Here is a 27143-nt window from a genome sequence, read left to right as displayed (position 1 = left end):
GCCCACTCAACCTGACAACCCGGGCCCATCTATCTAGCATGGGAGAAAATCTTCTAACCTATTTCTTTCAATGTTATGTCACATGTATATTAAGGTAGTTTTGCAAATTTTTTTATTAAAAAAATAATCAATTTTTTTTAAAAAAACATTTTCAAATATTACCTCTTCACATACATTAAACCATATGTATATGTAAAGAAAATATTCATAAAATTATATGTATTAAAAGCCTGCTCCTCTTCACACGCATTAAAGACTTAATAATAAAATATCATATTTAATCATGATTATACAGCAATTAAAATATAAAAGTATTCACATAGTTACTCTCAACCTAGCTAGTAATTGCTCAAGTTGATGGATAAAGACAGCACCTAAAAAAGTAGACAATATTTTGCTAAATTAATGGTTACTGAGGAAGAAAACTTTCGGATGTTTGAACTCCGTGGAGGTATCAGATCCTTCAGAAAGACCCCGTTTCCTGTTTACATTGACATTGCTGTTAATATCGATATCGTAGTGTAATGAATCTTGGTAGATGGAAGGGAGGGGAATTAGAGATGGAAGTGTTGGCAGTCGCGACGGTGAGGGAATAACCACCGGTGGAGGTGGAATCTGGTAGGTGTCAAGAGGTGGGGGAGGGTGGCGCCACCGCGGAAGCGGGCCGGCGAGGAGGAGGGTCTGAAGTAGTGGCCCTGCTTTTATCACTGCTTGCAGAAGCTTACCCTTTTCAGGCAATGGCCTGTCGGGAACTATAGGCAAGCCTTGACCAGCTTCTACAGCCGGCTGTGGCGGTGGAGGGGGCGCAGCTAGTGGTGGTGAGAGTTGTTGAGGTGACGAGACGATGCTTTCGTCACTATCTGATGAGGAGAAGCCATTGTTGGAGTCGATTCCTCTTCTGGGATCATCTTCAACGCCTGAAATCCCAGAATGTGGAGCAGATTGGTGACACTGTTGCTTCTCCAGCTGCTGCTGAAGCAACAGTTTCTGGAAGAAAACGTTTTGACACTTTTCTTTAGCTTCATCCCTCTCTTCGATTGCCCTGTTCAGCAGTGATTTGAGCTGCAGAATTTGGTCGTCTCTGTTCCTGAGCTCCTCCTGTGCGTTTAATCTAGTTTCTTCAAGTTCCATTGTCAGCACCAGAGAATGCCGTAGCTCATCCATACTCTGTGCCAACGAAAACCAACCTCAAATTACTTGTAACAACCCAGAATTGTAGTGATACTCGCTGGTAAAGTGAGATTAACGAGTCAAGCTATCTAGAACGTACATTATTCTCTCTCACCTTTTCTTGGTAGAAGTAAGTCCAGTTGAGAGGAAGACCTTTTTGGATATCCATAGCCCTTTTACCAAAATGCAATTGAGGAGTTGGAGAGTAAAGGAACGGGTCAGAGTTGTATCGCTTTTATATCGACTATCTATCTCACTCTTTTCCTCGCCTCTCTAATCTCTGTTTAACCTTGCATGTACTAACATTTTAATCATAAAAATTGCATATGGATATATCCCCTAAGTGTTTAAAATCACTTTATAAAAAGTTATATGTACCGTACAATTTTGATAAAATCGATATGCTAGTTATATGTATCGAAGTTTTCGGTATATCGATTTTTGATACGATATCAGTATGAATTTTCTTATATCGTAATTTTCGATACGATATATCATATATGATTTTCGGTACGGTACGGTATATCAATCATATATGGATCCCCTTAGTATTTAAAATCACTTTATAAAAAAGTTGATGAATTAAATTCTTTATATTTTAAATACATATATGTTTTATACATCTATCTATGTATATATTAATTAATTCGAAAGTAATGATCCTCAAATTGTTCATGTGCTTTCTCATCTCTAGCACATTCTCTCTCAACATAGCACATGCACGGGGTACACATAAGTTTCGAGTTATTTTAGTCATTCTTCAATCGTTTTCAAATTTCAAAGAAAACCCGCAAAACATTTTCATTAGAATAAAAAAGAAAAAGACAAATTAAGGAATTTTTTCTCATTGATACACGATTATGTTGAACTTAATGCTAAAAAAACAGTAGCCATTGGATCCCCCTAAAAATTCGTATTATATATTCACACAACCGTTTTAGCCACCCTAAAGAAAATAAATATAGGTTTATTTTTGTTGGGGTGTGGGGTTTGGTTTGGTTAACTAGCGTGCGACTAAATCAGAAAATGCCAACACGGTCAAGGACAAAAGACTCGACGCTATGCTACGGTATCACGAATAAGTGACGAGACATTTTAGGATATTATTGTTTTTTTTTTTAAGGAAAAAAGAGAAAGACGAGATGTAGACAGACTGTAGGGCAAATAGGTCGAGCCATTTGTGGTACAAAGGATGTATAGGGAATATGATGCTATGGAATGTACATATCGGCTGCATTTGCGGGAGTTATACGACAACTCTAATCCACTGATTTGATTTGTGCCCCGACTTGGAATTGTCTCTCCCCACCCTATGAAGCAAATAAACCATGTTCTTTACAATTTCCCAATTAAAAAATCACATGTCATCATTGTCGTGGCTTGCCCCCATGTTTAGTTTGAAGGATGTGATTATTATTGAATTATAAGCAAATAAATAAATTAAAAAAAAATATACAGATAAAAATAATATATAATGATAAAATAATATTATGTTTTGTATGATTAAAATTAAAATTTCAAACAATGTTGGGCTTTTTTTTTCCATCTGGGAACTAGTGTGGATGATTGAGGAAATGATTGTGTTAGTATGGGTAGTGAGTTTATTTCCCTTCATTTAGTATTTGGCTGGGTTTATGCAAAAATGAACCAAACGGATGGTTTATGTTAGATAAACTACCATAATCTCACTCTCTCACTTGTACCAAACGCTTTATTTTAGGGGAAATTATTTATCTGGTTTTATTATCGTGCAATTCTAAGTCTTAGTCAAATAATATGTATTTCTTTTAAACATTTTTTTTTATCGGAGTGCCAATGTTGTCTGACGAAAAACCAAAATAGAAAAAAAAAACAAATTAATTGATTAAAACCACGAGTTGACATGTAATAAGTCCAAAAATAACAAAAAATACAAATTACATTTCCAAAAAATGTAAGCATCGTCGAGATGATATTAATCTAATATACTATGTATATAAGTTTTTGTTAAAATCCAAATAAAATTAAACCAAATGTTTACATCCCACTTTTTGAGAAGGTATTGATTAACAGATACAGTGCATTCATTGAGTGCAAAACAAAATGATGTGCATTGGTCATTGTCAAACGAGGATCCAAGGCCACTGCTCTTTTTGACTTGTGCGTTTTATCTTTAGACCAGAATCTTCCATATGTTGGACTACTTTTTCCTAATCATATTCATAACAATGATATTATAAACTATAAGTATAATTATTTTAGAAAATTTTGACAATGTCTACGTGCATATGCTACTTGAGATAGACCATACTTTATTAATACAACTTAATCGTCATGAGATTAATTATGTGTGACGTCTAGGGCCGAAGAGGACATAGTGATAGCTAGAGTCATAAGATTGCACAAACAATGAGCGGCTTCTGACAAACTTCTAGACAAAAAATATGAATGAATCGATCTCACATCGAAATGATAGATATTCCAAAACTGATCAGATATAGTTCGTATTATTTTTTTATTATTGTTTTGGAACAGATAGATAATGATCCTAAAAATTTAATGCTCCTGTAAAGTCTGCCGCATTGGATAAAAAAATAAATGCATGTGTACACACTCATAATAACAAGAAATAATGGTTTAGTAGTACACTATATANTTATTTAATTTCTTTAAAAAAATATTGCACATTTTCTAAGACTTAATAATATGAGTATAATAGTAAAACAAAAAAAATTATAAAAACTGAATTATATATTTGAGACAACCGAAAAAAAACATATAAAATTCGAATGGAAGTAATATATTTTGAGGTTCTCTTTATCATTTGCTTACAATATTTTTTAGTTTTCACTTATTTTTAACAACACATTTTTCAGTCCTCCCATTTGCTTTAATTAGGCGTAAATAATTCTCCAATTTGTTCTTCGTTGAAGAATATGGGTCGAGTTTGTAACCTACTGTCTACATTTAAAAACTGAAACGTACATAAATTTGTGAAATAATATAATAAAAAAAATTTTGGTTGCCTGCTCGACCCGCCCTCACTTGCACCCCAAACAAGTTTGCTTATCTTGCCTCGCCTTCGACCGGGCCACTAAATTAGCAATCAAACCCGCTTAATTTTTATGGAGAGGAGATTGGTCCGACGGGCCTGACCTGTTTTGACGGTTCTGCATTCCGACATTTTTTTGGATGAAATTCTCACACAAACCTTGCACAACGCGGTTTATCTAATTAACGTAGTTTACATGTTATTGTGTTAGCACGAGGATTTATGCCCATAATGATAGCGGTTACAGTTTCTCACGTCATTAAAAAAATGTAACAAATTGGCTTATGTTCAAACTCTGATCCAATAGATCGAGGTTTCATAATATTTTTTGATTCTAGATGAAAAAAATCTGAGAACAGTTTACGAGTTCCGGCCCAACGGTGAATCCATGTGCACATTATGTGAAGATCAAGATAACCACATGATTACACTAATTAGAATCTAATGTAGTAAATTAACTCAGGACTTCAAACACAATTACGCGTAATATTCCATTCAACACAAATAAGGCTGGATCGAAGTTCCAAAAAGACAAAAATAAAGTTCTTGATCAACAAACTAAAAAAGTCCAAACTTGCAACTGGAGAATCAGACGTCAAAAAAACTTCATCCATTGACAGCGACAACTTTCTTCATATTCAACTATGCATCGATTCACTTACAGTCAAGGAATACATCAGTCAGCACCTTCTCGGATTGCAACGAAGCCTTCAGCAACTTCACAGCCTATGGAGAAAGGAAACACATAAAGTCGTATTCCCACAAGTTGGGACGAGTGTGTACGTGCATGCTATATGCATGGGTTGATAGGTAAAATTTATATTTATATTTTCAGAGAAAATTTATATACAAATTCAATATTTTTCTCTCTTTCGAGCCATTTGGAAAGAAAAATAAAAAAGAAGAAATGATATTTATACATACATACATACATACCTCTTCCATTCCCAAAGTCACCTCCATTTCCAGCAAGTTCAGCACATTCTTAATATTGAACTTGTTGAGCAAAGTAATACTTGATATAGTAGACATGGGATTCACCACCAAATTATCCATTATCATGTAAGTGACTACTCCCTTCACAAACCCCCCTTCAGTCGACTTCTCTTTTCCCGGAGGAGCCACGTATGGAACAACCATTTCCATTTTCCTGCTGCACGCTGGGCAAATCGCACTTGGATCATCAGAAACACGGGTTGAATTGTAACGACATTGGTTGCACGTATAGTAATTTCTACCGGTGGTTGTATTGTTCATCCGGAGGAGAGGAACAGAAGAAATGCCAACCGGAAGGCTTGGCTTCAAAAGGGTTTCTTTAGTTTGGCTTGGTTGAATGTATGATTCATTCAGGTTTTCTACGCTTGCGTACAGATTTTCTAAGGAACCAGCCATTCCTTGTTTTCTAAGCAGGCGTATAACGGTTGCCACAGGCAAAGAGAGGATGTAGAAGAGGAAATCTACAGTTTCTTTGCTGGCTTCTGCAAATAGAACCCTTTTGCTTTCACTGTCTATCAGCAGCTTCATGCTCACTGTGGAACACGCCATGCTTAGAACCGCTGTTTTACGGTGAGAATTTTATAGTTGTGATTTATGATAGGAGGGATATTGGGGGGCTGGCTGACGCTTCAGCTTAAAGAAATTGCATTAATTCTTTTTCAGAGGACGTTAAAGTTTCCACTTTCCATGATTTGCGCGCGGCGGTTGCAGCAGATTTTCATGCTATCGAGGCTACTTTTTCGTCGTTCAAAATCTCGTGGATTTATTACGTATTTACATTTTATGTTTCCATATGATTGCATCAGTTCATGTAACTGGAGAGATAGGAGAGAATTTACGAAATTAATCCGGTTTGATTTAGGACAAGATATATAGCTGGATCTAACTTATGACGGATAGATTTGGATCCTCTGTTGTTGTTGAAACACAGCATCAGATCGCACTTTTTACACGTTCTGATCATCTCGTTTTGCAACACTTAGTACTGTATTTTTAGCCACAGCATAAGATCCAAATCCGTGACGGATTGAACTCATAACCGAACTTAAATATTTGATTGTTACCCTGTGCAAATTTATTAGTGTACATGCCCAATACCTGTAAAAAAGACCCTCAAGGCCTGTCCATACTATTTTCTTGTAAATTATATTCTTATATTTATGTTTTAATATTCAATTTTAATATTTTTATTAAAATCATGTATCATTCTTAAAATTTAATAATTACATTGTTAACATACATAATAATATCACAAAGGGTAATTTCTTAAAACTTGTAATTATAAAAAATTAACAATAACATTAATAATTTAATTACATGATTTTAAGGAAAATGATTAAAATTAATTATTAAAAGAAAATCTTCGTATATATTTTTAATTGAAAATGAAAATTGATGGGGGAATTTGATGTTCTACTAAATATCATTAGTAGCTAGAGACCATCACAAAATTGTTGGAGGAAAGGCAAAAAGGGATGGAAAATTGAAGAATGAAGAAATTTACCTCCTTTTCCTGCAAGACTCCATCCTCCTTCACATTGAAATGATTAAGCAAAGTTCTACGACGAGATATATATAACGATCTAACTTCTGAGAGATTTGAACTCATGCAACTTTAAAAAAATTTATTCCCCCATATATAAATCGGTTTTTGTATGCATATGTGATCAGCTAATTGTGATTGGATTAAAAAATACACTTCATAAATAAGGCCTAGCTAATTTTTTTTTTTCCATACAGAGACACGTATTTAATCATTAAGATTAAGATAAGATTTTAGTTATTTAAACATATTTTAACAAATATAAATGAATATATAGATACGTTGAGAATGTGATCATTTTAAAATAAAGTGTTAAAGTGCACATAAATTGTGCAATCTGAATGGATCGATCAAATATAACGAAGAACAAAAATGAGATGAGCAGCTCTTTAGCTCATAAAAATGAGAGAGTTTTTTATTGAAGAAGACTCATACATTTATTCACAGTGTGTCTATTTATATATGTGCAAGAAGTGAGTGGTCAACTAACTGACTAAAAAGCTAAAGGACTAATAATATGAAAACACATGGCAGTGTGTAACATCCCCCTCAAACTTGGAGTATATTGAGCAAACCAAGCTTGGAGATCAGCAAGCGATGTTGATCAGAGCCTAACGCCTTAGTAAACACATCTGCTGGTTGACAGTGGGTAGAAACATGAGATGTAGTAATAACATGATCTCGAATTTTTTCGCGAATAAAGTGGCAATCAATCTCGATGTGCTTGGTTCGTTCATGGTACAAGGGATTAGCAGCTATATGAAGAGCAGCCTTATTGTCACAGTGAAGCATTGTAGGGCTGTTAAAAGAGAGACCCATATCAGTGAGGAGGCCACGCAACCATACAATTTCACATGCAGTGAAGGCCATTGATCTGTATTCTGCTTCCGCCGAAGAACGAGAGACTGTACTTTGTTTCTTGGACTTCCATGAGATAGGGGATCTACCAAGTGTAATAATATAACCAGATACAGACTTACGACTCATGGGACAAGATGCCCAGTCCGAATCGCAATAAGCATATAGGCTAAAATCACAAGAAGCTGATAAGAGAATACCATTGCCAGGAGAGCCCTTCAGATAGCCAATTATTCTTTCAGCTGCACGCATGTGAGATGACTTTAGAGCCTGCATGAATTGGCTTAAGTGTTGTACAGCAAAACAGATATCGGGGCGGGTAATTGTGAGATAAATGAGGCGCCCAATAAGCCGTTGAAAGACAGTAGGATCAGGGAGAAGAGGATCAGTGGCAGAGGAAGGCTGAACTGTGGTGAAACTTGAATCAAACTCAGAAGATGTTAGCTTGAGGTGTTGTTCCATAGGAGTAGGAAAAGGCTTGCAACCAGCCATGCCAGTATCGGAGATCAATTCTAAGGCATATTTGCGTTGATTCAAACAGATACCTTGAGCAGAACGAGCTACTTCGAGTCCCAAAAAATACTTGAGAGGGCCAAGATCCTTGATAGCAAACTTAGAATGGAGATGAGACTTTAATTCTTCAATAGACTCATGATCATTGCCAGAAATAACAATGTCATCCACATAAACCAAAAGAATGGTAATATAGGAAGCTCGTTGCTTGATAAACAGGGAGTGATCATGCACCGATTGTGTAAAGCCGTGGTGAATCATCACGGAACAGAACTTCGAATTCCACTGCCGAGAAGCTTGCTTTAGTCCATATAAGGATTTCAATAATTTGCAAGCAAAGTTCTTTTGCTGTCGTGCAACACCCGGAGGAATGGACATATATATGTCCTTGGTGAGATCACCTTGCAAAAAAAAGCATTAGTGACATCCATTTGATACAAAGGCCATCGTTTGGCAGCAGCTATCGAAAAAAGACATCTTACTGTGACAATTTTGGCAACAGGGGAAAAAGTGTCGTGATAGTCTAACCCATATTGTTGAGTATAGCCCTTTGCCACAAGCCGTGCTTTGAATTTGTTAACACTACCATCCGCATTGTACTTGATTTTATAAACCCAACGACAACCACTAGGTTTTTTGTCCGGAGGAAGTGGCACGATGATCCAAGTTTTGTTGGCCTCAAGAGCTTCAATCTCAGCAGCCATAGCCTTTTGCCATCTTGGATCAGCAGAAGCTTCTTGAAAAGAGGTTGGTTCGGACAATTGAGAGATGGAGGCAAGATATGATTGATGAGTTAGAGAAATACTAGTGTAGCCAAGGTAGTTGGATAGGTCATAAGGTTTGTTGGAGGAAGATGATGTAGATGCAGCGGAACAAACAAAATCTTTGGTCCAAATAGGTGGTTTAGAGTGTCTGGATGAACGCCGAGGTTCTGGAAGAAGAGAGGGAGGGGATGGTGAGCTAGGTAATTGGATGGGCACGGAAGAAGATTGGACATCATCATCAGAGTTCAGACAGGTAGAGGACGGAAATGGAGTAGCAGGGGCAGTGATGTTTGCAAAAGGAAATATATTTTCATGAAACACCACGTCCCGTGATACAAAAAACCTATGAGTGGTAGGATCAAGAAGCTTGAAGCCTTTTTGATGGGGAGGGTAACCCATGAAAATATATTGTTTGGCACGAACGTCAAATTTGTGAATTGGGCGAAGATGTTTTGCAAAGCAAAGACAACCAAACACCTTAATATGCTCAAAGGAAGGACCTTTGTTGAAAAGAGCTTCAAAAGGGGTTTTATTTTCAAGGAGTGGAGTTGGGGTGCGGTTAATTAAGTATGCTGCATGTAGGACACACTCACCCCAATAAACATCAGGTATGGATCCTTGAAATTTGAGAGCACGAGCCACATTAAGAATATGACGATGTTTACGCTCAACTAGCCCATTTTGTTGTGGTGTGTAGGGACACGAACTCTGATGAATGACACCAAGAGTACTGAAGAACTCATTGCACTCACTGTTAAAGAATTCAAAAGCATTGTCCGAACGGATATGCTGGATTTGGGTATGGAAATGAGTTGACACAAAGGCAAAAAACTGTTTCAAAATGCGAAGAGTATCAGACTTAAATTGAATTAGGAATACCCAAACGCATCTCGAAAAATCGTCAACTAAGGTGAGAAAATACTGAGCACCTTCATGAGTGGGAGTGCGATGAGGACCCCATATGTCTATATGTACAAGATGAAAAATATGAGGCGATTTGTGTCTCTCAACAGACGGAAACACGGTTCTGGTTTGCTTGACCATTGGACATATAGCACAATATTGTGTGAGTTGATTTTGTGTAATAAAAGGTAAGCATCGCAATCGAGCAACAGACATATGACCAAATCTTTTATGTCAAAGATCAATATTATTATTGATAGATGAGGAAACATTACAAGTTGGCAAATGTTTTGGTATAGAGGCAACTGGAGTACAAGAAAAAACAGGCATTTGATTCTTTTGCACAACAAGTGAGGATGGGTTGACAAGATAATACAAGCCATCTTTCACTCTACCAATCCCCATTATCTTCCCAGTCAAGAGTTCCTGAAATAAACAAAAGGTTGGATAGAACACCACACAACACTGGTTATCCTTGGTGAATTGAGATATTGAGAGAAGATTAAATTTGAAATCAGGAACGTGAAGAACGTTTGGTAATGTACAGGAGGGTGACAATGGAATTGAACCGATTGAAGAAATAGAGGTAGAATTACCATTGGGCAAACGAACTGATCCATTGGACGAAGGACATGGCTGAAGATTTTGAAGTCCAGTAGAGGTACCTGAAATATGAGCATTTGCACCACTAACTGACTAAAAAGCTAAAGGACTAATAATATGAAAACACATGACACTGTGTAACATAAAGTATAGCTAAGGAAAAATTTAAATGATGTTTGAACAAATGATACGTAAGAACCAACGAGCATTAACTAAGACATAAGTTTGCATGTACTTAAATAGATTTTATCTTTTCTACGTAATTCAAACTAATCGAATCAAAAGATAATATATATATGCTTAATCCACGATAACACATTTAACTTTAATTAGAATTTAATTTGATAAAAACATATTAACCATCATATTTTAATTTCCAGTTTCACCAAAGACGTACAAAGAAATTGAATGTTTTCTTCTATTTGATTCTGCCAAGTGTATTTCATTTTTTTTTAACGGAAATATTAATGTACATATCCTCTTTCAATATCAAGATCAAATAAAAAATTATTCAAATAATTAATCATATTATTTTCACAAAAACTTTTGTGAGACATATCTCCTATTTGATTTTGCCAAATGTATTACTTTTTACATAAAAAATATTACTTATTATTGTAAGTATGAGCAAAGTTGACCCGTATCACGGATAAAGATCCGTGAGACTGTCTCACAAGAGACATACTATATTATTTTATATCCACACACATTATCAATCAATTAACAACATAAATTAAATGAAATACGACCAAGAATGAAATTTAAAATTAAGATGTAGATATATAAAACACACATTTTCATATCAAACTAGCATTATTGATTTAAGAATACATCACTAGAAATGATATATCAATTTGTCATGCAAAAATCCACCACACTGTCACTGACTTAGTACGAATAAGAATGTTTCATTCAACACAATCAATGTTGGGTGAAAGTTCCAAAACAGCAAAGATGTAACAAAGTTCTTGATCAACAAAAAAGAGTCCGAACATTTCCAACTTCATCCATTGCCAGCAACTACTTTCTCTCTATTCGATCATCCCATTTGCTTTCAGTTGAGGAACACGTTGATCAGAACCTTCTCAGAATGCAATGAAGCCTTCAACAACTTCAGAACCTATGGAAAAACAAAAGAAATCAAATCTGGTTCCCATTAGGTGACTACTTGTCAGATTCCAAGATGCAAAATTTATATTAGATTCATGATCTATTCAGGAATTTGGAAAGACAAACGAGAAGGAAGAAAATAGAATACCTCGTCCATGCCCAAAGTTACCTCCTCCTCCTGCAAGGTCACCTACTCCTTAACATTGAACTTATTAAGCAAAGTCATACTTGAAATAATAGACATGGGTTCATCACCAAATTATCCATTACCATTTAAGTAACCACTCCCTTCACGAACACTCCCCTTCGGTCGATGACGCCTGTTCACATGGTGGAGCCACGTATGGAACGTCTTGTCATTCTCCTGTTGCATTGTGGGCAGATCGTGTTTGGATCATCAGAAACACGATATTGACAGTTTCGACCACATCTATAGAACTTTATATCGATTATGGAATCTTTCTTCAGGAGCAAAGGAACAGAAGAAATGCCAACATGTATTGGCTCCAAAAGGTTTTCTCTAGCTTGGTTTGCTTGGATGTATGATTCGTTCAGGTTTTCCTATGCTATCGTATAGGTTATGCGACGCCCGGGGCCAAAGAGGGCGGGAAGTGATCATCGGTGCCATTGGATTGCACGGGCAAGGAGCGGCTCCTGGCAGGCTTCTAGGCAAAGAGAATATGAATGAACCGATACCACATCGGAATGAGAGGGATCCCAAAGCTGTTCAGATATAAGACTGTGCAGTGAGAAGGGCTTAAAAGATTTGATATGTACTAATCATATCAAGAAGGTGCATCTTCTTTTCCGTAACCCATCACATAAAAACTCTAAACTTAAGCGTGCTTGACTTGGGACTATTCTGGAATGGGTGACCCCCTGGGAAGTTTCATAAAGTTCGTGTGAGTGAGGACATAAGCACGCTGAAAATCCTCGTCTTGGTACAGTGGGGACAGTCGTCGAATCTGGGGCATTACAGTTGGTATCAGAGCCGACCTCTCTTAGTACGGTGTGGTTCGGGGACGAACCAAGCGTAAGATGGTGGGCATGTGACACCCGGGGCCAAAGAGGGCGGGGGGTGATCGCCGGTGCCATGAGGTTACACGGACAAGGAGCGGCTCTTGGCAGGCTTCTAGGCGAAAGAAACATGAATGAACTGATCCCACACCGGAATGAGAGGGATTCCAAAACTGTTCATTTATGGGACTGTGCAATTGAGGAGGGTCTAAAAGATGTGATATGTACTACTCATATCAAGAAAGTGTATCTTCTTTTCGGTAACTCATCACATAAGAATTCCAAACTTAAGCGAGCATGTGACGCCCGAGGCCGAAAAAGGCGTGGGGTGATCACCGGTGCCATAAGGTTGCATGGACAAGGAACGACTCTTGACATGCTTCTAGGCGAAGGGAACATGACTGAACCGATCTCATACTGGAATGAGAGGAATTCCAAAGTTGTTCAGGTATGGGACTGTGTAGTTAAGGAGGGCTTTAAAGATTTGATATGTACTACTCATATAAAAAAGTGCATCTTTTTTTCGGTAGCTCATCACATAAGAACTCAAAAGTTAAGCGTGTTTGACTTGGAACAATTCTGGGATAGGTGACTCCCTGGGAAGTTTCTTAGGGTGCGTGTAAATGAGGACATAAACACGCTGGAAAGATTCGTTTTGGTATAGTGGGGACAATCGTCGAATATGAGGTGTTACAGGTTTGCTAATGAACCCACCATTCCTTGTGTTTTAAGCGGACGAATGATAGTTGCCACCGGCAAAGTGATGATGTGGAAGAAGAAATCTATGGTTTCTTTGCTGGCTTCTGCAAGTAGGGCTCGTTTGCTTTGGGTTTCAATCAGCAGCTTCATGCTCACAGTGGAACAATCCATGTTTTAGAATCGCTGTTCTTCCGTGATAATTTTTTATTTTTAAGTTGTGAAATTATAATCGAAGTGTCTAATATAAATATGTATTTTATGGGGGCCGACCTATTCAGTTCCAAGGATTCTGCGTTGCATTTATTTATTATTTTTTTTGGAGCTATCCGAGATTTTACTGAACGGGGCTACCTTTTTAATTTGGTAAGAATCCCCAGAATTTATTAGGTGACAGTGATCATTTTTAGAAGTTTGCTTGTATAATAGAGTATTATACACCGAAAGAAGATGTTTTCAGAAGAGAACAATCCGTGCATCTACCGATGTTTGAAAAAGAAGATTTTCAAGTTGAGTGGTGCTTGTCAAATAAGGATCCACTAATACAAACGAGGCAACACATTCAAAGAAGTGAGAATTTTATTTGCATAAATTCTTGGATGATTGTGAGATTGGGTTTTTTCGTAGATTTGTTTCTCTTGGGATAGTAAAGTAGGTCAATGGTCATTTTGATAAACTACGTAAAAATCTCTGGTGTCCTTTATATTTTACTTTTCCATTTTATCATTAATATTTAAAACCGGGCAATCATATAAAACCCTACATTTTCAGATGCTCGTGCCTTGATTCCAATGGCGTCATGCTCATTCTTCTTTGAATATCGGGACACATTTTGTCCTTTATTTATATCTAATAAATACCAATGAGATACATCGAGTTTCTTCTTTACTAGTCTAAGGTCCTTCAGAATGCATTCATTTGCTAATTGATACACCCATCTCTGCCTGATCAGCTTCATCCCTGAACTTCTTGTAAATATCACCTTTGTAAAATTTGCGCGTTCTTGCCACTAAAATCAGAGACGAAAGGGCTCCAAAGAACGTGATTGAGGCCAAAATCACAAATGCCAGTCGGTAGCATTGAGTGCCAATGCAAGTCAGTTCTTTCACAGATGATCTTGTCATCCCCTTCTTCGCCAACTCCTTCAATGCCTCTTTATCATAAAGGGGTCCCGTAACTTTCACATTCAAAATGTAGGAGCCAAGTGGACTAGCCAATTGGCCACAGTTGAATAAAGTAGAGTAGTATTTCAGGCCAAAAAGTTCAGAAATTATGGCGAATATTAGTGGCAATTGAGCACCAAATGAGAAACCAATGATCATTGATGCGAAATAGACAGAACCCTTGAATGGAAACGCGATGAGTAAAAGGCCAATGCAGGACAAGAATAGGATCAAAGTCATCATAAGAGGTCTTGGAAATTTGTACTTGGCGAGTAGGCTTTCAGACACAAATCCTGAGAAAATTCTGCCAAAGTAGTTCCATATACTGAGAAGTGATAAGAACGTTTTTATCGTTTTTGTTGGATATCCTAATGATTCCCCAATCTGTCCCAAGTTGTCCACGGCTGTTAAGCTCGATCCCAGGCCACAAAAAGTTGCGAGAAACAGAATCATCATATCGGTGCTCGAAAGTGCTTGCAAGATGGTGTAATCTTCCCCTCTTTCTGGTTTATTGAATATATCGGCAAAGCAAGGTGTGTCATTTGGTTTATCTTCTGACTTCGAGGCAGAAAGTGGAGTATCTTGGACTGGTGAACTCTCTATGGCTATCTGAGGAGGATTCGAATTTATGGGGAGGTTCTTTTTGGTCCAAGTTATCGATTCCTCCCTAATGGCTATCAGAAGAGGGAAAAAGAGTAAGGCACATACTACAGTGGCACTTCCTGCATATGCCGCCTGTGAGAAAGTCACCATTTTCTCTACTATAGTCATCACCATTATAAACAACGCAAGCACAATGGACACATACAGAAACTGGTAAAAAATTTTAAGCCCGTTCGGGTTCCTAACTACGGGCATCGCACGAATTGTGTACACAAAAACCACAGACAAGGCAGCTGGAAGCCAAGCAATCAAAAGAATAAGTGATTTAGAATCATTTCCATAGACAGCCAGATAAATCTGCGTAAGAATCGCACCACTCAATCCTGTAAAGCCCTTTAACAAACCTAACATAACGCCTCTATTTTCTGGAAAATTTCTCACAGAAGTAACAAGAGCACCTGTATTCGCAAAATTCTGGGAATTTGCCCCAATGCATATGTAGATACACATCTGCCACACTTTCGGCTTTGAAATCTTGCCCGTGACAGAAAGCCATATCATGAAATACCCTGCAAAATTCATGGCAGATCCGATTAATAACACAAACCATGTTGGAGTTACCTCAGCTATGAGGCCAGACAACACTCCAACGTTGGCACCAAGATCCTTGAAGAAACCTAGGAGATTGAGGGTTGTTTGATCATATCCAAGAGAGGATTTTATCTCTTTGGAGTAAACTGCAAAGAGATATGTTGCTCCTGCTCCGGCCATGATGAGAAAAGATGCGAAAAGAGAAAACCATCGGCCCCGAATCACGGTGACTCCGAAGGCCAGCAGGTTACTACGGCTCCAAGTGTCTGCGGTGGCAATTACCATATTTCTTGGTTTGGTAACTGAATTTGGTGAAGAGAATGGGCAGAAGAACTACTCACATAAGCGGACAAAAGGCTGGTTTTTGGATGACAGGCCTATGGGAGGGTGGGGCTGGAATATACTAAAAAACGGAGTAGAGATTGCAGAAATGTACAGAAGATGGGGTTTTAATTTGCCGATGCAATTTTCTTGATTTACTACTCAAATAAGGGGGGTGACAACCAAGCAAAAATCCCTGAAGTAATAAGCAATATCAGAAATTTTCTTGGATTCATCAAGAATTCATATTAGTTCCATTAATAAAGCAATCATTGTCGGCCCAAATACAGTTTCCCCCACAATCAACAAGACAATATGTTTAAATTTATTGAGTAAATTTTTAAGAAGGAACAAAGTAGTGTCACTTTAAGCACTTTTGATCGATTAGAATTCTGAACTGAATTGGCCTCATGAAATGTAATAAGAACATGGTTCAAGATAATATAATTTATAATGATAATTACTAGTACGTGTTCGAACGACTTTCAAGGGAACTTAGATTGAAGATTTGTTTGAATGCCTCGATGTTTGGATAAACTACCATTTTTTTTTCCTTAAAAAAAAAAAAGAATTACCATTCTTTACAACCACCAACTAATATTCTTTAATTTTTGTTTGTACTTTTCGATCTGAAAACTGTTCTCCTAATTATAGAATTCAAAGGCCAATATTACGCCATTTATTTATTGAATTTTACAGGTATTTTTATATGAGCAAATGATGGATAAATCTCTATTTCAGTAGTTAAACGTGTGTTCAGTAGTCACTCTCCATTCTTTTTCTGCAATCCTTGACTAAGATAAAATGTTTCTGCACCCTATAGGCATGCATGTACTTTTTCGGATGAAATTTAGTATAAAACATTGAAAATCTAGAACACATATACGAATTAAATGTTTTATATTTAACACTAATTTTTGAGTACCCAAAAATTTGTAATAAATTTTTATATTAATTATACATCTTTTTCGAATGAAAATTCGGTACAAAACTTTAAAAACTAATATAAATATATGATATTTAAATACTAAAAATTTCATATATGACACTAATATATGATATCTGATTACTCAAACATCTATAACAAATTTTTTGGTATTAATGATAAATGTGTTTTTTCGGATGAAAATTGATACAAAATATTAAAAATATAGTACTAATATATGATATTTTAATATAAATTCTTTCAGGTCAGGTAATAATACATGATATTTGAGCATACAAACAAGTAAAAAAAATATTGATATTAATATAGTTGTACTTATTTTATACTCAAATTTTTATTTTTTTGCATTAGATCTAAAATAATTTGTTATGCAATATCATATATATATTCCATATTTTCAGTGTTTTGTACTGAATTTCATTCGAAAAAATAATTGTCCGCCCAAGAAGTGCAAAAACATTTTTTTATGAATAAGGTACTGCAGAAAAATTTTACTATATGACAAAAATTGAATACACATCCAACAATGTTGTTGGCGATTTAAAAATAAATCAACTTTTTTATACATTCATGTTCATGGGCAACATTTTTGGTCTATATATCTACCATGTTTTTTTTCCTCTTTATAATATATTTTCTAAAATAACTCATTTATCTAATAAAACTAATATAAAACACATCTTGTTTAATGAGAATTTTAATGTTAATCTTTCAGAGTTCTAATATATTAAGACATAAAGACATATGTAAGAGCGGATTAGTCACTCTCCCTCGATTATTATTCATAAGACTTCTCCAGTCCAGACACTGGAGCTTTTACCTTTCCAGGATTCTAATCCAAGACCTTCTGGACATATAGGTCTTGGAAAAACAATCCTGGTATTGAGTTCGAATCCTGGGAAGATAAAAGCTCCAGTGCCTGAGTTAGAGAAGTTTTATGAGTAATGATCGCGGGAGAGTAATGTCGAGTCATTACAATAAAAGGCGCAGCTCTGTCACTGCTAGTGCGTGATAAATTAATCTATTGTATTCGCCAATTACCACCACTTCATACTAGATTATTCATGATGTTTTCCAAAATTAAATTTCATAAATAAAATTAAATAAAATAAAAGTGGGCTTCCACCCATTGAGGTCCAAAATCTTCGTGCAAGCCCTCAAAGAAGAAGAGGCCCAAATTAGATTCGATGCACAGCTGCAACAAGACTTAGTCTTACATATGCAACAATGGAAAATTGTGTTGAAAAATTATTTAAAAATGTGAAAAATATTTGTGTTGAAAATGTGAATGTTGAATGTTGAAAATTAGGTAAAATTAGGTGTTGAATGTTGAAAATTAGTGTGTGATGATGTAGGTAATGATGTATTTTATTTTTGGATTATTTGTAAAAATTTTCTATAAATAGATCTCTCATTTGTGAAGAAAATCACAATTTGAGTTGAGAGAAAAATATTATAAAGTGTGTAGTGTGATAATTTTGAGAGTTTGAGATTTTTACTTTTTACCGTAAATTTTTACTTTTTCACAACACGTTATCAGCACGAAGCTCTAAAAGTCCTCCATATTTTTCCAAGCTCCGAACAGAAGAAAAAGGTAATAAAAGTAATAATATTTATTTTACTGTTATTTATTTATTGTTTATATATTTAATATATAATATAATGTTATTGTTAGAAATAATAAAAATAATTTTTTCAAAAACTTGTTATAAATCCTGGGAGGATGTTAAGACGACATCCCACACTCCCGGTAAGGGATACGACAAGTATAAAAGCCTATAAGGTTTTTTAAACAAAATAACTTATGACACCTAATTATAATAATGTGATATGATATACATAATTATTTAAATATGACTAATATTATATACACCATATTATTACCATAAAATTATACAAATACATACATTTATTTTCTTATACACCAACGGTAATAAACGGTAACAAAACGGCTAGTTTTTGCTCTATAAATACAATCTCACAAATACATTCAATCACTCCAACTTTCTCTTCTTCTCTAAAAATTATTCTTCATCAAATTTTNAACTGGATATGTATTTACTCGTGGAGGCACTGCAATTTCTTGGCGTTCACAGAAACAAACACTTGTAACAACTTCATCAAATCATGCCGAGATTATTGCACTACATGAAGCAAGCCGTGAATGTGTGTGGTTAAAATCAATGACTCAACATATCCAAATCTCATGCGGATTATCATTCGACGAGAAGCCTGTGATACTATATGAAGATAATGCTGCATGTGTTGCTCAAATGAAAGAAGGATACATAAAAAGCGACAGAACTAAACATATTCCTCCTAAGTTCTTCGCATTCACCAAGGAGCTTGAGAAGAATAAATGTATTGATGTTCGTCACATTCAATCAAGTGAAAACTCATCAGATCTCTTCACAAAGGCACTTCCTACGACAATATTCAGAAAGCACATATATAATATTGGGATGCGCAATCTACGAAATTTGTGAAGAATTGTTCGTGTCAACATGAGGGGGAGTTTACGTGACTGCACTCTTTTTCCCTTACTATGGTTTTTATCCCAATGGGTTTTTCCTAGTAAGGTTTTTAACGAGGCAGTATAAAAACACGTAATGTATACAATCATTATGATCATCATCACAAGGGGGAGTGTTGAAAAATTATTTAAAAATGTGTTAAATATTTGTGTTGAAAATGTGAATGTTGAATGTTGAAAATTAGGTAAAATTAGGTGTTGAATATTGAAAATTAGTGTGTGATGATGTAGGTAATGATGTATTTTATTTTTGGATTATTTGTAAAAATTTTCTATAAATAGATCTCTCATTTGTGAAGAAAATCACAATTTGAGTTGAGAGAAAAATATTATAAAGTGTGTAGTGTGATAATTTTGAGAGTTTGAGATTTTTATTTTTTACCGTAAATTTTTAATTTTTTACAACAAATTGGTAATTTTACTACTATACAATCTCTACTTTTCCAAAAAGTTATTTTAAACAAATCTCTCCATCAAAAATTAATTATTTCTAAAAAAAATGCATTAAACTCAAATTTACAAGTTCCAACTTTTTATAGCCAAACATTACATGGATTTAGATGATTGAATTAAAATCCATTAAACTCAAAATCAATCTATTCAATACATTTTTAATTCTTCGCAAAATTTTCATATGCACAATTCTAAATCGAAATAAATTTTATCAATATCACATTAGAAGTTCCTAAATTTCTTTAATTTCATGGATGGATTTCCACTAGTCACTCGTCTATATTAACTCTATGTTGACTGGGGTATTCAATTGTGAGAGAAAAACAAGAAGAAAACAAAGAAATGGCTTTGTAGAGGCAAGTGTTGAACACTTTCTCCTTAAGAAGAATTTGCCCTCACAATGTGCTTGAGTTTTGTGGCAATCTTCTCCCAAGATACAACTACAACACTTGAATAATGAGCACTCAAATATTCAAGTTCTTTAATAAGGAAATGAATGGAACTCTCTCTTGAAGAAGAAGGAAGAAGAAGAAGCAAAATGATGTATATGTGTGTTTGATTTTCAAAATATCACATATTTAATGTTTTCCAAATGAAGAGACATGATCTTTCATTCATGGGGATGTCCCTTAGCCATGGTAACTGATCACAATCATCAAACAATGCCAAGGAAATGAAAAAATATCAGAAAAATCGAAGGGACACGAAAAACAGCCGAAGGGGCGCGCCCGCCTGCGCGCTGCCGAGAGCTCTCGGCAGGCGCGCGCACATGCGCGCAGGTCCGCGCGCATGTGCACGCCTGCCACTAGCAAGCGCGCGCGTAGGTGCGCTCCTGCCACTGTTCACGACCGAAATTTTTTTTTTTTTCGATTTTCGTCCCTTACATGTTCCGATTACTCGTTTGAGTTTCTTTCAACATTTGATGAACTCGTTTCGAGTTTAATTCAGAACCACCGAACTTAATATTCGTTCATTAAGCTTCGTTTTTCTTTTCGAATTTTTCCAATCAAACACATTGATTAATTTGCTTAATTTTCATTCATTAAACATCAAAATTTTCCAACACTCTGTTCGTTAGAAAGAAAGATACCAAAACTGTGAACTATCTAAAACCAAGAATACTACATCTATTTATTCTCTGTAACATTGACATTATATTTCGACTTCAATGACCAATTATTACAAAAATACAAACTTGACATGTGTATTTGATAAGATCGCGATAATTCATGAGTAGGTCTCTTGTGATACAGTGTCACAGATCTTTATTCGTGAGATGAGTCAACCCTACTCATATTTACAATAAAAAATAATAATCTTAGAACAAAATAATAATATTTTTTCACGTGTGATCTAAATAGAATATCTAGTTGGTCCTACGTACGACAAATTGAGATAATAATTTGAAAATAAAGTATGAAACTGGACACCGAAATTTACTTAAGAAACCTCTAAAAATTATAGGGTAAAAATCACGGATAGGATGAAAAGAATTCCATTATAATATTTTATAGTTTAAAAAGTTCTAAAGAAAATATTTATCAAATCTTTCGGTCAAATTTGACACTGCTAACTCTTTTTGACTAAATGACATCTATCATTCAATGCATTATTTTTGCGGACATATCTATCGCACAAAAATGAGAAATTTTTGTGATAATTCAATCGTCTAAATTAATTGAAAAGCAGCTAGCATTATATCATGGAAAGAGATAAAGATGAGCATGGTTTTGCTTAAACCCCACTTGAAAAGGATTTGCTGATTGCCACAAATTAATTAATGACTAATAAAGACCAAAGCATCCTAGCTGTCCAAGTTTTTATTGTCTAAAACTAGCCCACTCAGCCGCAGCAAATCATAATTTATTTTCATAAGGAATTGGGTATGAATCAAGAACGTATAATCAAGAATGCAAAATGGGAAGAATAAGGAAGATCAAGTCTACACGCGCTGTCATGCCCTGTAATAACAGATGACTTTTGCTCAATCGTCATACAACTCACCATGCAAAATGGTGATTGATTGAATGATGATTTACTTTGTACATTATATCACATATAATAAGTTTTCCTAAATTATTGCTTCTACCATTGGAAAATGAATATGATTTGACTGATATGAAGTTACTAAAATTTTCCCTTTAATGTCAAATACAAATGGACATAGTTTTGACACATCAATCGATCTGTCTCATGTGGTCAAAACACCATGAAACTATGTCCGATCTTGCTTTAAAGTTTGAAATGAAATTCACAGTGCGAGTGAAGTTTGTCAAGATTTGTAATGTTCCATGCCGATTTCGATTTTTGCAAGAGACATTGCAGTCAGCGCGTACTATCCCTCTTTATTACAAAGCTTCTTTATCCCCTTTCCATTGATTTTTTTTCTTTGGTCATTTATGATAGATATATCTACCCTATATCTGCTGCTTTAAATTCTTTCGCCAGTTGCATGTCTGTCTGTTCACCAGCACATGCGGCTGGTCTTCATGTAATGGAAAATTATAAGGGATGAGAACTGATTTATTACCACACACCTACTGTGTACTAAACATTATTAATTATATGGACTGTTTATAATCTTTAAAGTTTATGCTGTATTTTTTAAAAATATCTATATCTATTATATTATGATGATACGATGCTTATGGTATGTTCAGTTTCATCAATTTATACATTAAAATACAAAGTATTACGTATTATTTTGAAAAGAATTTACAGTGGATCGGGGGCATCTTGATTGCAGTGGATCGGGGGCATCTCCTGTTCCTTAATCTCCAATTCACGCAATACCAAATTCAGAAAGCTCAATCTTAACAGCAGCTTGTCCTCAGAGGTTTAAGGGGGTGAAAATGAGAAGGTAATCGACATGCTTGAAACTCAAAGACCCTTCAGAAACAGAGGGTTCTACGTGAGGATGAGGTTCTTGCATAGCACGAGATATAGCAGAAATTTAGAGAAGAGTTTTTGTTACAGGTTTTCCAGATGGATTCTCTGGTTTTCCGTTTCTTTGTATTTTCTATCCTCTTTTCTTGTTACTCGAAATAAACCCACCACCTCTGTTTCAAGAACCATCGTTTCACCTTCTAAAAAGTACCACTCTCTAATTGAAGAACCGTCCCATAATTCCACCGTCATGAAAATTTCATCTGGTAAGAACTGAGAAACCCTTCTATGGTTCTGATTTCTTTTTTAAGGTTATTGATATCGACATATTCTTTATGTCTAAAAGTTTCTTGATTTATTTTTTCAGGTTTTTTTAAGGGGTTGAAGGTGTTTGTGTACGATTTGCCTTCGAAATACAACACAGACTGGCTATCGAATGAGCGGTGCAGCAGACATTTGTTTGCTTCGGAGGTGGCGATCCATAGGGCTTTAATCAGCGGAGATGTGAGGACATTAGACCCGTGGGAGGCTGATTTTTTCTTCGTCCCTGTTTATGTTTCATGCAATTTTAGCACTGTTAATGGATTTCCAGCAATCGGGCACGCCCGTTCTCTCATATCATCCGCAATCAAACACGTTTCTTCTCAGTTTCCGTTTTGGAACCGCAGCCTCGGTTCTGACCATGTATTTGTCGCGTCCCATGATTTCGGTTCTTGTTTTCACACCCTGGTAAGAAATATCAGTAACACGTGTCTCATCGAAAAGTCTGGAAGGAAGTATTATGATTTCGTAGGAGAATTGAAATCTGTTTTGTTATTGTTTGGCAGGAGGACGTGGCTATGGCGGATGGGGTACCCGAGTTTCTGAAAAAATCAATATTATTACAGACGTTCGGGGTGAAATACAAGCACCCATGTCAGCAAGTGGACAATATCGTGATTCCCCCGTACGTGCCGCCGGAAAGTGTACGAAGGACGCTGGGACAATCGCCGTTGACTGCCGGACGGGACGTATTCGCGTACTTCAGAGGCAAGATGGAAGTCCACCCCAAGAACGTCAGCGGTCGTTTTTATAGCAAGTATGACTTCATTCATAAGTTTAATAATTTAGGAAAAAATTTGTGTGAGATGGTCTCACGGGTCTGACCCGTATTTTGTGAGACAGATCTCTTATTTGAGTAATCCATGAAAAAGTATTACTTTTTATGCTAAAAATATTATTTTTTATTGTGAATATCGATAGGATTGACACGTCTCACAGATAAATATTCGTGAGATCGTCTCACAAAAGATATACTATAATATTTAGTTTGGTATAAATTCGAAAAGTATTAACTACTAACCTACTTTTATCGGAGACATCACATATGCACAAACTAGAACTTGAAATTGAGAATAGAAATAAATGTGTTATTGCATTTTTAATTCATAATTATATTAGAGATGCAGCTTAAATAACAAGTGTTCAAACAAAATCGAGTGTACTTTGCTAACATCACTAATTGTGTAGACATAGAACTTTACAAGGAGATCGACTTAATTTATACTATCATCACAATTTCTTTCTTTAAGTAATATTGAAATTTCTTCCTTAAAAGGTGTTGAAATTTCAAAATTATTCAATATTACAAAAATGCACTAAATTGTATTTAAAGCAGAGCAAAGGATATTAACAAAAAAATTATTTGAATTGACCTGGAAAACAATATTTATTTTATCCGTAAAAAAAAACATCTATTTTTCGTTTGATAGTGAAATTGGTATGTATTATTTCTAGGCGAGTGCGAACTCTGATATGGCGGAAATACGGCAATGACCGACGATTTTACTTGCGGAGACACCGGTTCACCGGTTTCCAGTCAGAGATCTTACGATCAAAGTTTTGCTTGTGCCCTTTGGGATGGGCTCCATGGAGTCCGAGGTTGGTGGAATCCGTCGCTTTGGGCTGCGTCCCAGTCATCATAGCCGATGGAATCCGGTTGCCATTCCCTTCCGCCGTGCCATGGGCCGAGATATCCCTCACAGTGGCGGAGAACGACGTTGGCAACCTCGGGAGAGTCCTTGAGCACGTGGCAGCCACCAACCTCACTCGCATTCAGACAAAGCTGTGGGAGGCAGACGTGAGAAAAGCCCTGCTATTCAACGATCCAATGTTGCCAGGTGACGCCACGTGGCATGTTTTGGTTGCACTGTCCGAGAGGCTATACAGGTCCCACAAAAGCAAGCAATGAGTCTTCCACGTGCCAGATTTTTACTGACTTATCTGCCTTGCCACGTCAGGAATGGATGAAAGTTGAATTTTCAAACAGCAGAAATCAGATTGAGCCGGAGGCTCTCGGATTTGGATAGAGCCACGTGGATTGTACAGCTGAGTTGGCCAGACTTGAGTGGAGGAGGCCAATGTTCACATTTTGTTAGGAAAGGATTGGAATTCCCTATACGAACATGGTGACTAGTTCTGGTTTGATTTCATTAAAATTAATCTTCCATTTAGAATTAAGAAATAGACAAATCAATTTGAAAGGAATAACACCCTTTCACAATTAAAAAACAAAATAAAATTTGCAGCATGGGTTTGGTCTAAATCTCATTTCAAATTATTTTTTACCTACTTTTGCAGTAAAAGGCAAAGTTTCATTTAATTAAAAAAAGTCACAACATATTTTCGGTTTTTCATTGATATAACTAAAATAGTCGGACTATATGAATTAGTAGATATATGTATTGTCACATCAGTGCTCTAATAAAAAAAATAACCAAAATTATAAAAAAAATTGAAGCTACATGGCTGGAATTGAAAGTCGACGATATATATGATCAAAATCATAAAGAATCAAATATATTTAACCAAAATTAGGAATTGTACTATTTTATACGCATAAAAAAATACTATGAGATCATCTCGCTGATAAATTTTGTGATATGAATCTCCTACCCGACTCATAAAAAATATTTTTTATGCCAAAAGTATTGTTTTTCATTACATGTATAGATCGAGTCGACCCATTTTACGAATATAGTTCCACAAGACTGTATCATAAGAGACATACTCTTTTATAAGATATTATTAGATGATTATCAAAATATATGGAACGTATATTGAGTACTTTTGGAAAATAGTAAGTAAAATGAATGCTTCACAATTAATAAAACCTAGGTGTTTATAGAGATACAAGTAATGATGACATTGTTTTCGGTGTCTGACATCTCTTGAGGGCGTGATGGCTGCCAATGTCTATCATCTGACACTACCACAACTGACATCACATATTGCTTCTGGTATTGTCACATCAATTTCGCAAGTACTGAATGATATACCAATGATTTCAAAGCATGACTTCCCATACATGTAGGCCCAGGATTTACACTTGTCCTAAAGTACTCGGCCAATGATCGTTATACGAGTCTGTGAACAGAAACTCTGATCTCCTTAAGTCTCATTACACTGTCCGGGCTATGCTGAGAGCTCGAGCTCATTTGAGCGTATGCTGGTCTGATTATTCTCCCTATTTTTACAATCCCATAAATGGTACTCAAGCTGGTTCTTATCCCAGCTTGAGTGATAAGATGACCTAAGTACTTCTCGATGTATCACCAACTATGTGTAATATTTCCTTCAAATTAGTTATGTTGTGGAATAGCGGATCATTATACTACATGCATTTTTTCACAAAGACCAAAAAGTTTTATTCAACCACTTCTCAATCGACTTATAAGACACGTGATCCAACGTATTAATTTAATGTGCATCTCTAAATTTTACTAAAATTTTGATTTTTGTGTCTGCTTTCATTCTTTTTTTATTTCTTCTGCCTCATTATGAATATCAATACATTCTTTACATAAGCTCATCAACAGACAATACAAATTATCAGAAAATAAAAAATGATCGAAGACCACCAGGCCATGCATAACATATATATTCAAGAATTCGTTATCGAATCTCCAAACGCCCTAGCATTCAGGTGTGAAACTATGATCCCTTAGGATATCTTGACAATAATCATAAACCTTGTAGTTTTTATGTACCCACGCCATTGCCGCATTCTGGCGGCCACTCAGCCCTCGTAATCTCGAAGGATGACCAGAAACTGGCCGGCGGCACCGGGCCGGACCATTGCGATCACAACCACCTATTATCTTGAAATTCTTGTATTGGCTGACAAAGGGTTGGTATCTGTAGTCAGCTTTGTATTTTCCTTTTTCCGTGGCCCACGAAGAAGCATCCCATATTGATCCGTACACCCACATAGGCCTCGATGGAAAAGTCTCGTCATCTTTCCTCGGGTACCTTCTTATTGGCACATCATCCACAAAAAAACTGTATTTTAATCTTGACATTAGTATATATATGTAGAAATTAAAGAAATATATCATATATAGTGTAGTTTATTTAAAGGGAAATTGAGACAAAATGAATAATTTGCACAAGGTTTGTGTATAT

At 35.8% G+C, this 27143-nt stretch overlaps 5 protein-coding genes across 5 annotated transcripts in view; 1 reads left to right on the top strand and 4 right to left on the bottom strand.

The window, feature by feature from the left end:
* Positions 1–264: 264 nt before the first annotated feature.
* LOC140972092 (uncharacterized) lies at positions 265–1424 on the bottom strand. Its single transcript, XM_073434560.1, has 2 exons — positions 1286–1424; positions 265–1167 (listed from the first exon to the last, which is right to left on the bottom strand). Exons 1-2 carry the CDS (start codon positions 1337–1339, stop codon positions 403–405), a joined length of 819 nt encoding a protein of 272 aa, XP_073290661.1. The 5' UTR covers positions 1340–1424; the 3' UTR covers positions 265–402.
* Positions 1425–4618: 3194 nt separating this feature from the next.
* Positions 4619–5940, bottom strand: LOC140972091 (uncharacterized). The gene is made up of 2 exons (XM_073434559.1): positions 5138–5940; positions 4619–4927 (listed from the first exon to the last, which is right to left on the bottom strand). Exons 1-2 carry the CDS (start codon positions 5744–5746, stop codon positions 4856–4858), a joined length of 681 nt encoding a protein of 226 aa, XP_073290660.1. The 5' UTR covers positions 5747–5940; the 3' UTR covers positions 4619–4855.
* Positions 5941–13951: 8011 nt separating this feature from the next.
* On the bottom strand, positions 13952–16253 carry LOC140973136 (protein NUCLEAR FUSION DEFECTIVE 4). The gene has a single exon (XM_073435736.1). It carries the CDS (start codon positions 15844–15846, stop codon positions 14119–14121), a length of 1728 nt encoding a protein of 575 aa, XP_073291837.1. The 5' UTR covers positions 15847–16253; the 3' UTR covers positions 13952–14118.
* Positions 16254–22071: 5818 nt separating this feature from the next.
* Positions 22072–25213, top strand: LOC140973135 (probable glucuronoxylan glucuronosyltransferase IRX7). The gene is made up of 4 exons (XM_073435735.1): positions 22072–22966; positions 23068–23429; positions 23528–23778; positions 24477–25213. The coding sequence occupies exons 1-4, from the start codon at positions 22684–22686 to the stop codon at positions 24928–24930; spliced, it is 1350 nt and encodes a 449-aa protein (XP_073291836.1). The 5' UTR covers positions 22072–22683; the 3' UTR covers positions 24931–25213.
* A 1322-nt stretch (positions 25214–26535) lies between these two features.
* The window catches only part of LOC140972090 (xyloglucan endotransglucosylase/hydrolase protein 31-like), a 2525-nt gene continuing 1917 nt past the window's right edge, over positions 26536–27143 (bottom strand). The window contains exon 4 of the mRNA XM_073434558.1: positions 26536–27020. Within this exon, the coding sequence (XP_073290659.1) occupies positions 26654–27020 (367 nt within the window). The 3' untranslated portion in view covers positions 26536–26653. The remainder of the gene's footprint in view (positions 27021–27143) is intronic.

Source organism: Primulina huaijiensis, chromosome 3, assembly GCF_012295235.1.
Source record: "Primulina huaijiensis isolate GDHJ02 chromosome 3, ASM1229523v2, whole genome shotgun sequence".
Taxonomy (NCBI): Eukaryota; Viridiplantae; Streptophyta; class Magnoliopsida; order Lamiales; family Gesneriaceae; genus Primulina; species Primulina huaijiensis.
The sequence above is the reverse complement of the archived record's forward strand: the minus strand, read 5'-3'. Positions and strand labels throughout refer to the sequence as shown.

Coding starts and splice junctions, on each gene's coding strand:
- LOC140972092 (XM_073434560.1), bottom strand. CDS start 1,339: ATGGATATCCAAAAAGGTCTTCCTCTCAACTGGACTTACTTCTACCAA. Junction 1,168..1,285: donor CTTACTTCTACCAAGAAAAG/GTGAGAGAGAAT, acceptor TCGTTGGCACAG/AGTATGGATGAGCTACGGCA.
- LOC140972091 (XM_073434559.1), bottom strand. CDS start 5,746: ATGGCGTGTTCCACAGTGAGCATGAAGCTGCTGATAGACAGTGAAAGC. Junction 4,928..5,137: donor TGACTTTGGGAATGGAAGAG/GTATGTATGTAT, acceptor CTTTCTCCATAG/GCTGTGAAGTTGCTGAAGGC.
- LOC140973136 (XM_073435736.1), bottom strand. CDS start 15,846: ATGGTAATTGCCACCGCAGACACTTGGAGCCGTAGTAACCTGCTGGCC.
- LOC140973135 (XM_073435735.1), top strand. CDS start 22,684: ATGCTTGAAACTCAAAGACCCTTCAGAAACAGAGGGTTCTACGTGAGG. Junction 22,967..23,067: donor CGTCATGAAAATTTCATCTG/GTAAGAACTGAG, acceptor TTATTTTTTCAG/GTTTTTTTAAGGGGTTGAAG. Junction 23,779..24,476: donor AGCGGTCGTTTTTATAGCAA/GTATGACTTCAT, acceptor TATTATTTCTAG/GCGAGTGCGAACTCTGATAT.